Source organism: Ylistrum balloti, unplaced genomic scaffold, assembly GCF_031769215.1.
Source record: "Ylistrum balloti isolate Yb309-2 unplaced genomic scaffold, AGI_CSIRO_Ybal_v1 Utg371936, whole genome shotgun sequence".
NCBI classification, from domain to species: Eukaryota; Metazoa; Mollusca; class Bivalvia; order Pectinida; family Pectinidae; genus Ylistrum; species Ylistrum balloti.
Window position 1 is genome coordinate 56,584 of NW_026782950.1, and position 14,228 is coordinate 70,811.

General features: G+C 32.5%; 1 protein-coding gene across 1 annotated transcript; it reads left to right on the forward strand.

Moving 5' to 3' along the window:
* The first annotated feature begins 1,480 nt into the window (after nucleotides 1–1,480).
* Nucleotides 1,481–2,692, forward strand: LOC132563955 (uncharacterized). The gene has a single exon (XM_060228711.1). The coding sequence runs from the start codon at nucleotides 1,481–1,483 to the stop codon at nucleotides 2,690–2,692; it is 1,212 nt and encodes a 403-aa protein (XP_060084694.1).
* Nucleotides 2,693–14,228: the final 11,536 nt, after the last annotated feature.

Sequence of the window (14,228 nt, forward strand, 5' to 3'; positions counted from 1 at the left end):
AAGTTTGGTTTTCTTAACAGAGATACATCCTTACCCTAACCCCTCTGGCTTAATATTACTGGGTTTGATATAATACTTTGCTGTCTTGTTCTGTGCTCTCTCATTATATTCTTCTTTACCTCAAGATGTTTTCTGATTATTCAGGTAACTCTTAAATTTTTGGGAAAATTGTCAGACTTTTAATATTTTCTAGTTACTATTTTATCACAGAACTGACACAGCAAATTATTTTTTTTGTATAAGATTTAAGTGACAAGACAATTATGTGACATCATTATTTATGTTACAATTGATGCCATGGGTGCATGTGAATTAAACGGTAGCACAAGTTAACTTTATGTACATTTATATCATAAGTTACAGTTACTGTTTATATTTGATGGTGTAGCTAGAGTCAATTTACAATGTTTTTCCCTCTAGAAGCTGGTGAGTATCCTGTTGATCAGTGTGTGGGAGGCCCACCACATCAGGGATTTCCTATGCAACCTTCTTATTTATGAACTGTAAGAATTTGGGGACTCATATCATATACAAAACAAAGTAAAACTTTATTAATATCTCTAGTCCTTTGTCAATTTAAGGAGTCATTATGTAGGTTTTTAAGGGTCAGGGAAAACCCTGCACATGCAATAAAACACAACTGTTGTGAAGCATCCTGCCCAACCACAGCATGCAGCACAGGGTGAATCATATGATCCCTGTTTACCTGAGAAACACAGACCATTCAGGGTTGAACTCCAACCACACACTTTCATAGATCTTAACCCAAGCTTGAAATATACATGTACAGTGCTCAACTGACAAAACATTGGGTGGGAATAACAGCTGATGACAATTAAAGCTTTTTCTGTTAATCATATCGACCTGACAAGTGATATTAACCTGAGACTAATTGGTGTTAGTCAATATCACTTTTGGGGATTACATACAGGAACTCCCATGACACAACTCCATAATCCGTATCAATATTGATGATAGCAAACATGAGAAGATAATCAATGTAATTAACATCTGGGATAGACAGCTGTCAAGTCCAAGCCTGTGCAAGTCTGCTAAGGCTTGACCAGTGGTCTGATAACTGACCAGAAGTGGTCATAGACTTGTTTATTTTGACTCTCGAAATCAAAGTAGGATAGTAACAGTGAATTTTATCCACCAGCGGGACAAATGTTTTGATTCAGAATGAATGAATTTGTACAATTAGAAAAATGAATTAACATATACAACTCTTGAAACCTCTGAAGTATTTGAAGCCTTTGGTGATCTGATTTAGATTACTGCAAAAATGTGTACTGTTGGAAACAAGGGTGAAGACATTTTCTTCTATATTTGAAGTAAACTGAAGACTTTTCAGTGATTCAAGTATGTTGAAGAGTCTAGAAGTATCTTGAATTTAAAGATTTTCAATATTGTTAATTTTTTTTTGTCTCTATTTCCAGCCGTGAGCGGGGAGTGTGTTAAAAGCGTGGAGAGAGAGGGGATGTCCTTGCTCGGTGTGATAATGTACTCCCTCGCCAATTCTGTATGGCTCCTCCTATACTGGCTATACCAGCACCCTTTTAAGACACCACAATCACCACAGAATGGGCACAGCAGTGTCCGTCTTCGTCGCCGCCGCATGCGGAATCGTCAGGGATCTCTCCTGGAAGCACTCGGAATCATCTACACTGATAAACCCTTTTACTCGTTTAACGACCATTTTCACAGTTTTCAAGAAGTCAGCGATTCGTGTAAAAAAGCAGGTCTAGAAAAGTGTGGTTTGATTATTGGCATCGATTACACAGCATCTAACGAGTGGCAAGGACGTAAATCATTCGGTGGACAATGTTTACATAAGATCATACCGGGACGAATTTATAATCCCTATCAGAAGGTCATTTCTATCATAGGTCAAACGTTGGAGCCATTTGATGACGATAATTTCATCCCTGCTTATGGCTTCGGTGATAGTGTGACATTGGGTGATAAGGTATTTCCCCTGTTCAGTGATGGGATACTGTGTCGAGGATTTAAAGAGGTGCTAGAATGTTACAGTAACATGGCGTCAAAATTAATCCTGAGTGGTCCAACAAACTTTGCTCCATTGATTCATCAGGCAATCGATATAGTGAAAAAGACAGGAACGTATCATATACTTATCGTGATAGCAGACGGTCAAGTGAATGAGGAACAGCCGACTATTGATGCAATTATCCAAGCATCCCAATATCCACTTAGCATCGTGGTTGTAGGGGTAGGGGACGGGCCATGGGACCTCATGGAAGAATTTGACAACCATCTTCCATCCCGTACATTTGATAACTTTCAGTTTGTGAACTATCATGAAGCCACATCCAAATCGAAACATCCTGATGCAAACTTAGCGCTCCATGTAATGATGGAAATTCCATTACAGTATAAGACAATCAAAGCCATGGGCTACCTCAGTGAAGGAAAGTCATCGTCGCCAGTCAACAGCGGGGAAAATTCAAAGGACATTGTTAGGAAGAGACCCAAAAGTGCCATCTCAGAAAAAAATCTGGGTTACAGTACAGATAAATTGCAGGGTTCCAATGGGAGCAAATTGTTGGATGCAAATTGGAATAAGTCACAAGGTTTAGACAGAGAAAGACCCTGGAGTATGGTTTGTAGTAAATCTCAGCTTGAAGTCAGTGAAAACTCTCTGAGTGTTTGTCAACAAACCGATGTATGACGTCAGACATGACTTTAAAGATCATGACAACGAATTCACTGGGATGATACAGTACTTCATAGAAATGGAGGAGAGATATTATGTTTCCTAAAGTATAAATAAATATCTTTACATCAGACACAAAGCTCTGTGTGATAGAGTAGAGATATAGGAGGGAAAAAAGGAGATATAGAGAGAAATAGAGAAGAGATGATATAGGTGAGATAAAGATAATGATAAATAAAGGAGAGGTGAAAAGATATAGGTGAGATAAAGGAGTAATGAAAAGATAAATAAAGGAGAGGTGAAGGGGAGATATAGGTGAGATAAAGGAAAGATAATGAAAAGATAAATAAAGGAGAGGTGAAGGGGAGATATAGGTGAGATAAAGGAAAGGTAATGAAAAGATAAATAAAGGAGAGGTGAAGGGGAGATATAGGTGAGATAAAGGAAAGATAATGAAAAGATAAATAAAGGAGAGGTTAAGGGTAGATATAGGTGAGATAAAGGAAAGATAATGAAAAGATAAATAAAGGAGAGGTGAAGGGGAGATATAGGTGAGATAAAGGAAAGGTAATGAAAAGATAAATAAGATAAATGATAAGAGGTGAAGGGGAGATATAGGTGAGATAAAGAGGATAATGAAAAGATAAATAAAGGAGAGGTGAAGGGGAGATATAGGTGAGATAAAGGAAAGATAATGAAAAGATAAATAAAGGAGAGGTGAAGGGGAGATATAGGTGAGATAAAGGAAAGATAATGAAAAGAAAAGATAAATAAAAGGAGAGGTGAAGGGGAGATATAGATGAGATAAAGGAAAGATAATGAAAAGATAAATAAAGGAGAGGTGAAGAGATATAGTTGAGATAAAGGAAAGGTAATGAAAAGATAAATAAAGGAGAGGTGAAGAGGAGAATAGGTGAGATAAAGGAAAAATAAATAAAGTAGAGGTGAAGGTGAGATATAGGTGAGATAAAGGAAAGATAATGAAAAGATAAATAAAGGAGAGGTGAAGGGGAGATATAGGTGAGATAAAGGAAAGGTAATGAAAAGATAAATAAAGGAGAGGTGAAGGGGAGATATAGGTGAGATAAAGGAAAGATAATGAAAAGATAGATAAAGGAGAGGTGAAGGGGAGATATAGGTGAGATATAGAAGAGATAAAGGAGAGATTGTGTTATTAATTGACAGAGAAACTTGCCACAAATTTTCAAATCAGTGCTGCAGAATGTAGTATAGTCAGCTGTTAAAGTTACTTTAGATTTTGTTTATTTCATGGAAATTATTTTGACACAGATTCGTATCATGTGTTGATAAAGACTTCCTTGTAATGGAGTGGAATGTAAAATATCACTTTATCCTATGTTTGATTGAAAATGAAATCAGTGCATATATAAAAAAGTATGAAAATAGAAGAAATCTACTGTAAGGAAAAGAAACTGAAGAACCTTACTCGCCATATTTTATTAAAGTTTGTTTTGTTGTGTTAAAGGGTATCACATATATAATAAGTTATAGCTAGATTTGTCATTTACAAACACTATCCATTTTCAATGTGTTTTCATTTTGTGATAATAAGGTTGATTATTTTGTGAAAAATAAGATTTTTTCCCAAACATTTCTCATTTTCATTCCTATGGTCATCATTTTTTAGCTTTTGGCTCACGATACAAGGGCTCTGAATCTGAACTTCTTTATGTTTCTTTGAAACATAATTTTGAAGTGTTACTGCCAATGTTCAGTTCGATGACAAGGAGTTTTTTTTTTCAATTTTAGCAGTTATGCTGCAAAGGGCATTACTGTTTGGTCAATTATGATATCTGTAGCAAAATGTAAATTAATTTTTATTTCTACTGATGTTAAAACTATTTTTATTATTTAAAATGATCTCGTTATTTTGTAAAAATAAAAAAGGCAGATTTATTTCTTCTTCTGTAACAAAATATGTTCACATGTAACTGACATTTAATTATCAGTCATATTCATTGATTTTCCTAGGTAAAAAATGAACAGATTTTAGATGTGTCATTTATCTGAAGGAATTTTTAATTTAAATCAATGTCACAATCATAAAATGGTTGTCAATCGTTTGATTTGGAAACAATTAATTAATGTTTTACAATTTGTAATGAAAACTACAAATTTAAAAGATAATGTTTTAAGCGAACTTGATATGAACAGAAATTAAGCAACTTGCCATTAAATGAAATGTGACATTAAACAATAATTATTACTGTCTGCACAGTCATACTTTGAAATAAATAATGTACAAGTTTTTATGTCTGTAATGATATGTTTCAGTTCTCACATGATGCACATTATGACTCACATTCTTCACTGTGATAATTTGCGATACAATACAGCTACAACTACAAGACAATAAGTTATTACAACAAAATGTCAATAAGGAGTGGATTTAAGATATTTATCTACTATTAAAATCAACAATTTAAGAAAAAGTAGAAAGATTATAATATAACCCATTTGCTTTAATGAATTGAAGATTAAAATGTATGAAATCTTTTTTTACAACATGCATGCATTATTTGCTAGATGTATTGTAGAGACAGATTTATTTGAAATGAATCTGATATGTGTTTTGACGAATCGTTTCATGCATACAGGCTGTATATTGATATACATGTAAATCTGTCTTATCAGTCTTCCATATTTGTTTTAAGAAACTGCTGTATGACATTGCAATATCACCTTAAATTTTACAGACCTGGGAAATGATATTTCCATGATATTGATTTAATCATTTGTATAAATGTAGCGTACAGTTCTTCTTTATCTCTGATACAACTATTGTCGGAAATGATGAACAATATTTCTTCAATGATTTTTTTATTCGTATTTTTTAAAAAAAATCTTTCTTATACTGGAAGATGTGAATGTGAACTGCTTTCTACACTGATGTTAGCATCCCTTCAGCTCAAAACTTTCGTTATGCAGAAAAATTCCTCTCATTCATCACACAGTGATTCTTGATTGACGGGGAGATTTTTAAATATTATTTTGTTCTGCTTTTAAAATTACATATAGTTAGTTATATTTTAAATAAATCTGCTAATTCAAGTAAGACATCTTTTATTAGCTAATTTTTATTTTGCAGAATATATTTGTTAACTTAAATGTTCCTCTGATTTTTTAAATAGGTAAGTTATATTTATGTGTTTTTGTTTGTTATTTTTTATGCAAATTCCAGATATAAATGTACACACACAGGCTACATAGTTATCTTCATATGATTCCCATTATATCTTTGTTTTCATGAGTTGTCTCTCAAAGTTGATTCTGTAAGGAGACTGGATTATCACTATCCTGTTCTTACTTTTAAATCTGCAGAATTCCTTTACTTATAAATTGCTCAAAATCAATTCATTGAGATATGAAAACTCAAGTTGTTTTGCCACAATTTTCTTTTTAAACCAATGTGAATTATGACTGTATGCTTGAGGAAAAATTGCCAATAAACAAATCACAAAAGCTGTCCTTATCAGAATAGACATGATTAATAACTGATGTCTTCTCGACCAAATATTTTGGTCTAAGGGGAGATAATCATATTGTGTGTGCTGGAAATGCATGTCGTTTGTGATATAAGGGGAGATAATCTGTCATTTTTATATTATTATCATGGTCATTTTTATTATCTTTTTCTTGGGAAATGAAAAAATACTGAAAGCAATAAAAATGTTTGTAAAACTTAAATATGTTCACAAAGATATTTGAATGTGATATAACATTTTTATCTTTCTCTATTGATTTTGATGAATTTTTACTTTTTAAGAAAAAACATAAACTTACATTGAATTTGTGAATGATTGACTTTAAAAGAATTTTTCATGTTGAATTATTTCAAAGTTATATTTCTGGACTTGATTGGTTGTGTTTTGTTAATTTGATGCAAAATCAGTTTAGAAAGGAAAATAATAATTTATTGTATTTTTCTCATTCATTTGCAAAAAAAACCAAAACAAAACGAAACATTGAAATGAATTCCATCAAGCATTTAAAAAAAAGGGGGTGGCTTAGCATGAAAATATTGGAAATTATATGAAGATTAACAAGTGCTAGAATATACAGTTTAAAGGGAAAAAAACCCTCAACATTTTGTTATATAACATACTGTAACGTAATATTATCTATACCTTTAATAGATATATGAACTTTACAGTTTGTTTGTGCTTGCATACCATACCATTCCTATTTGAACTCCATCCTTATATCCATTCCATCTGAATGTTTATAATTTCTTCTCATGGAATGTTGAAAACTTTCAAATTTATCTTCCACTTGTTTTATAATCCAGCTTTTTTGTTTACATTTTTGTTTGATAATCAAATGTAAGTCGTTATTGTTTACTTGTGTGTTTAATGGTCCTGCTTGATTTCATTCCTCTTCTGTAAAAATAAAAACATTTTCCGTTATTAATCATTGTGACTTTAAGACAATGTTTTTGTTGATTAAAAAAATATGTATATATGTATATGATCAATGAAGTAATAACAACAGTACAGACAAGTAAATTGTCAAATTTTTGAGGCAATCTGCCCCCTTATCAAGACACAAATTTTATGTAAATAACATCACATACATAGAACATAAAACAGGTATAAACCATCTTCCATACAACAACTTAGGTTTTTTGTCCCTTATGAAGGGCCTTTGGCATTCATCAGCCGGAGGGATTATTGAGACACCTAAATTTACACAACTGCTCTCGATTTAACTTTATATTTGTTTTATGTTTTATTCTTTTCATTCTGCTATATATTTTTCAAATTTAGTGTGAGATATACTTATAAATACTTAATACTCTTTGCATTGTAAAAAAGTAGTTTTTAGGTCTGAAGTGGTTATCGAATATTACCATTGATTGGTACATGACACAACTGATATACATCACTAAAACTGTACTGCAATGGATTGCAGGAAAAGGAACTTTTTGTTTCAACTGTCTAATGACTGGTGTATTTGTGTTTTTATAGTGAAAAAAATACTATTTATTTCATTAGTCTTTAAAATGGCATGTGTGTATATATACACTAAAATTAAAATCATTCTTTGTGTTGTATATTATACTTCTGTTTTTAGGGTTAGAGTTGTCGTGTTTCGTCCATCGTCGGGCGCTGTGCACAAATGGTTTCTTTAAAACCCTACTACTCTTTCACACCTGAATGGATTTCTACCAAATTTGGTTTGTTGCATTATCTGAGGACCATTATCATTTCTTAAATTTAGAAATTTAGGGGTCGATGGACAGGGCCCCAAAGGGGGAGGTGCTTAAAAGACTTTCTTTGATTTGAAACCCCACTCCTCCTTTCTGCCTGGGTGAATTTCAAAAAGCTTTGGCCTGATTCATCACTAAGGGTAGGCAATTATTTCTAAAATTCAGAAATTTGATTTGACCTCAAAGGACTTAAGATTAGGGCCCAAAAAGGGAAAGTTAGTCAATATTTTGCTTCAAAACACTACTTCTGTTTAATGCTTGAATGGATTTTAAACAAATTTATTGTGAAACATCATTTGGAATGCGGAATTCTTTCTTAAATTCAGAAAATTTATTTGACCCCTAGGGACTTGGGGGCAGGGCCTCAAAAGGGGAAATTAGTCAACATTTTGCTTCAAAGCACTACTCCTTTTTAATGCTTGAATTGATTCAACCAAATTTCGTCTGAAACCTCCTTGAGATTAGAGAACCATTTCTGATCTACAGAAAGTTTATTTAACCTGTAGGTACTTGGCGGGCAGGGCCCCAAAAGGGGAAGTTAGACAAGATTTTGCTTCAAAATACTACTCTTTCTTGATGCTTGAATGGATTTCAATCAAATTTAGACTAAAACATTACTTGGAGTGTGGAATTATTTCTTAAATTCAGAAAGTTGATTTTCCCCCTAGTGAATAGGAATGACCTTGATCCTCTTGAAAGATCACCGAGATCAAAGATGTTAAAAACTTTAAATGACTTCTCCTCAATAACCAAATGACCAAGCATGATAATATTAGGTCTGTAGCATGCTAGGATAAAGGGCTACCAACTTTGTTCATATTAATGACATTTACCTACTTTCAAGGTCACAGGTATCCAATGTGTTAAAATTACTTCTTCTCAATAACTTAAAGGACAAGGGTCTTGATATTGTGCATGTCGCTTGCTTTTTCAACAAGCAATATGTCTAGAGTAATGGCAATTGCGTAGTGCAGGTATAAAAAATATGATTTCAAGTTTGCAGAAAATGTCTTGATGAACCAACAACGTCTTCTATGTAAGTTGCAGAGTAATTGAGGAATTTATTTTAGGCCTATTTTGCCTCTTTCATATATATATATGCCTCTTTCATATATATATATATATATGTCTTTATAGTCAGATGACCGTTCAGGCACATAGGCCTGTTGTCGTGAAGGAGAATTTTCCTGTTTTGATTCAGAGCTTTATTTATAGATTAATTTCTCTATGTTTAGCCCTGAAATGCTGAAGCAAATTTCATAACCATCTGAACTCAGGGCTATTGTCAAAAAATCAGACATTACTGGACATTGTAAAACTACCATTATAATACAAATTTCAATGCTTCAATTGAAAAAAAAATGCAAAGGTTTTCATTGGAAATGGGGTCCAAATTGACCGGAAAATATGTAGAAAAAGTACTTGGATTATCTTCATTTATACAGGATTGACATATATGAATGCCAGTTCTATTTCTAGTACAACTGTACAACTAATGATCTCGCTTGTAAAAATGGATGTTTCCTACAGAAGGAACTTAGAGAATTTGATCTGTTATCTGATTGACTAATATGGCCTAAAAAATGTAAAATAAAACCGTTGCTTTATTAATATCAAATCCATTAAAATTGTTTCATAATATAAATAAACATTTCATATTTAATAAATATTGAAATCCAAACCTTTGAACCAAAAATGGCTGGGGTAGCTTGTTAATCCTTTAATTGAGTCTTCACATTCCATTTTCCTGATTAACGTAAGCTCTATTGTTATGTATTATCACTGATATCTGTGTTATTTTTTTTCAATTATAAATTACATGATTACCTCCATTTATGCTCGTCTTATTTTCATTACCTCCCCTTGTCCTGATGTTGCCTGCATACTCCAGTTCGAATTAAAGGATCAATTCAATTTTAAATATTTTCTGGTACAAATATTTAGTGATTGACTATTAGGTATAGTTTTTATAATCTGAAATATAATACATAGAATCAATCTTTATCAAAATCTATTTGTCATATTCATTTTTGAGTGAATTTCTAATATAAAATAAATTATCAAGCTGAAATTTCATCAAGCAATAATTTTCCAATGGAAGTTAACATCCAACAAATAACTTTTAATTTGTTTAAGTTTTCATTATATGTATATAGGGTTTGTGATGTCGATGAAAAGCAATACGAGACTAGAAATTCAACAGTTACATATATAACTCCGGGTATAGACAATTATGAAACTGTCGTGTAGATGAAAGTAAAGACCTGCTAGCTTGATTGTTATGTTTAAATGGAAAATTTGTGATATATGCTTGAGAATATACCAATATTATAGACTTTGTTATTGTTTTCCACATCTTGTAGTCAGATTTCAATTTTGCACTGGATTAAGGTTTGGTTCTTATCTATCACTTGTATATAAAATGTATATCTAGAGATTTCCCAGTAATACCGTGCAGTTTAGAAACTCCACAGATTGTGTTTATATTTCAAATGTAGTATAAATATAACTATATGACATAGACAGCTTTAGAAAGAATGTTTCAAAAATTGAATATGCAATACTATAAATATGATATGTTTATGTGATGTTTCATATAGCTGATGTTTTATACTTGGACGTTTCCCCACTTGAATTTGTTAGAGAGAAATGCATTGTTATCTGCCCCAGTGAATGCCTCATTCCGCCCTATAGATCTGGGTTGGTTTCTTAGTAAAGTTTTAATGTCTCATTTCAGCAGTTTTAATATGTGTTTGTATTTTTGTGGTTGATTTCTCAAATATTTCCTTTGAAATTACCTTGTGTACAAAGCAATATATGTAATTAAATAATTCTGTCATGTCATATGATTCAAAGTATGACATTATATAAGGTGCTGGTATGTATGACGCTATATACTAATGATGAAATATGGAAATTTTACAAAATTCAAGCTGTACGTTTTTGTTTCCAAACTTATTGTTAAGTTGAACATTTTATATATACATAGAAAAAAAACTGATTATAAATGAAGTGTTTTTTTTTTTTTTTAGTAATTGACATAAAATCAGCTTTATGACAATAAAATCATATTGACCTCTGACATTTTGATGTCTTATTTTCATAAATCTGCATGCTGGTTTCATCATATTGTATGTACTATATGACTAGTAAATGAAATACTACCTATATATAATGTAAAGAGAAGTATGGCAAAATACATGTGCAAAATTTGTCCCAGAAATCTGTCATCCAAATATCAAGTGATTTAAGCGGTTAGCTATACAGAATCAGCACACCATTGTGCACTGGCTGTCGTTGGACTCAAACGATACATCCTCAAAATCATGGTCCAACCTTAAATTCAATAAAACTTGGACAAAATATGAGCAAAAGAAAGATTTACACGACGGACAAAAGATAAAGACCACATGTTCCGGAAGACTAAGCGTCTTCTGCTTCATCGACGACACCCGACTTATACCGTCGTCACTACTGCATATACCAATGTATATCGCTCTCTTCTTTGTTTTCATTTTCATGCAAATGCTGAATTTATAGAAAAGCTTATCGAGACAGGTGAAAAAACATTAAAATGTCGCTTAATTTCAGTTTCCAAATGTATTGAAAACATCTTCCCTTTAAATATTAAGATATTTATTGACCACGCCCATCGTAAGAATTGGAAATCAAAGACACTTCAACATCAGCTGTTTTTCTAGATCTTTTCATATAGTGAAACTAATATGGACAGCTTTCTACAAAGCTGTATGGTAAGCGTAGTGATTTAACTTTTGTATATCAGATAGAGAGTACCATCCCTGCATCCCTAGCCTATTGTGTTAATATATTGGATTCGATATTCAATGACCGCTTCTCATTGTCGCAATTTTCTTGCAAGAAGTTGTGAACTGACAGACAAACTCGGGATTCAAGTGATGCAGGTTAATGAGAATTATAAAGTAGTTTTACCTTGGTCGTAGTGATCCCATTGATAAATACTCTATTTCTTTGTGCGATATGGATATGGACATGCTGTTGGTTCCGATGGTGTGTACCTTTCACTCATTTGAGAACATGACATTACTTGAATTGACCAAGATATCCATGGTGGGTGTCGTCACCACCTGGTTTTATTCTTCCAACACTTTTTTCAGGAGTCGCCGTGTAGTTTTCCTTTGTTCATATTTTGCCTATTTTTTTTTTAAATTCGGGTATGGATTATGATTATGTTGACATGTTGGTATTTTCTTGTAAGTTTTATATTCAAACTTGAATAATTTAGGGCAAAAATTAATAAAAGTAAAAAGATAAACACACAAAGCCCAATAGAAAAGCAGAAAAAAACAAGTCAATGTGCTGAGGAAGAGAAATGTTAATTTTGTTTAGTTACAGTAATTAATGACACCTTCTTAGCTGAGAATCAGAATAACAACAACGAAACAGTCTTACTAATGAGCATCAAATACGCACAAACACACATCGCATAAGGAAGTGAAACAGTTTAGAATCGTTGTACTTAACATCGGTTTCCCATTCATACCTTCGGAAGTCCACTATGAAGATACTCATGTTTCTGATGTTTTGATTCTTGAAATATGGTATATCGATGTTCATTACGATTGTTTTTACCGGATTATTTGCTTTATATATTCCTGGGTAAAGCTGTTTGATTCCTAATTCGAGAAACACCAGCAAAAAGCTAAACGGAGAAATATCCCAATTAGTTTTATTTTCCACGTATATTTGACAGAATTTTATTGAATTTGAGTTTCGATTATGACTATGTTGACATGTTGGTTTCTTATTGGTTTTCATAATATGTTTACTTATCTAAAACTATCTAAATTGATTAAATACTCAATATATAATAATTTTTGGTGACATAACAATAAAAATAACGAAATGAAGGTATTGCGTCATATTGTGACAATAGGAACCTTCAGTCAAAAACACTTCAGGAAGGTCATATTACACGTGTGTAATAGCAAGTCAAATATTCATTCGGTATAACTACAGTGATAACAGGGAAGTTAAGCGATTGTATAAGAAGCATGATTTTCCTGTATAAAAACACAAAAGTTCATAAGATCGTGCTAAGTCTAACCTATATATAGAATATCACATATGTACATCCCATTAAAATGAAACGTATGTTTAAATGAGGGGAAGTCTACATGGCTTGTTTCTGAGGAAAGGAATAAGATTGACACGGGTTTATGGAATTTTTTTATTGCAATATCTATAATTTCTTTCATGTGCAGATATATTGACTGATTTCACAAACTGCACAATAAATTGATGATATATACATTTTTTTCAATACCAACATATCTTACCAGTGGACTTCGTATGTATTTTTGCTATCATAAATCATATTTTGCCAAATGATGTCTTTTAAGGGATATCGTTGACTTTATACGAATTCGATGTAATTTCCAATCAATCAACAGATATTGCCAATAATCCAGTCGATGACACTTTACTTCACCTCACTATCTTATGCACACTGATAACATATTCCATATTAAAAAAAAAAACAAAAATGTTAAAGAGGCAGACCCACTGTTATAGATATTTTTCATATTTTATTGACTGAAAATGTTGTTGTATACTAATAGATAATATATAAATAAAGACTTGTATAAAGTTTCGAACTTGAAATTGAAAGGGTACCGGAGATATCGGTGCCGGAATTAGTCGCATTAATCAACACCAGGATATGAATATTGATGAGGAAAAGTCACTTGATACGTTCAGACGCGGTCAGAACCAAAACAAAAAGGGAGTAAGAGGTGAGAAGTACGTCCATGTGACATCGCTTGTAAAGAGATTTTACCGATAAATGCAATCAATACTCTATATTTCCTGTGTGGAAAGCATCTAGCGTATGTATTGATAACATCTTTTAATGCTTAGATATGACACAAAAACGTGCAGATTACAAGAAAACTACGATTAATTGCAAAGTGGCCCTCAAATGGGGGCTACGATACGGTAACGAACATACAGAACATCGCGAAATGGATCTATCTAAAGCGAATATTCGACGATAAGAGTATCTATGAATATGATTTAAGAGTGATACTACACAAGAGAGCCAAACAGAGAGCGATACAGAGTATGAACCAGCCATCTTCCTTCTTTTCGCCTCAGAGTCCGTCAAAACACGTTTTCTTCCCCGCTTTCCTCGCACGCTGTCTGTCATGTTGGAAGACGGCAGATTTATTTACAGTTCTTTGCGCATGCGTCAGAGGGCAGGACTTCCCGCATAATTATGAATTATCACTGAGTCGTTTCGAATTTTTTTAAAAACTATTTATTACGTTAGATTGGTAGCGA

Bases quoted from the DNA above. Each gene is read 5' to 3' on its own strand.
- LOC132563955 (XM_060228711.1), top strand. From the start codon at position 1,481: ATGTCCTTGCTCGGTGTGATAATGTACTCCCTCGCCAATTCTGTATGG.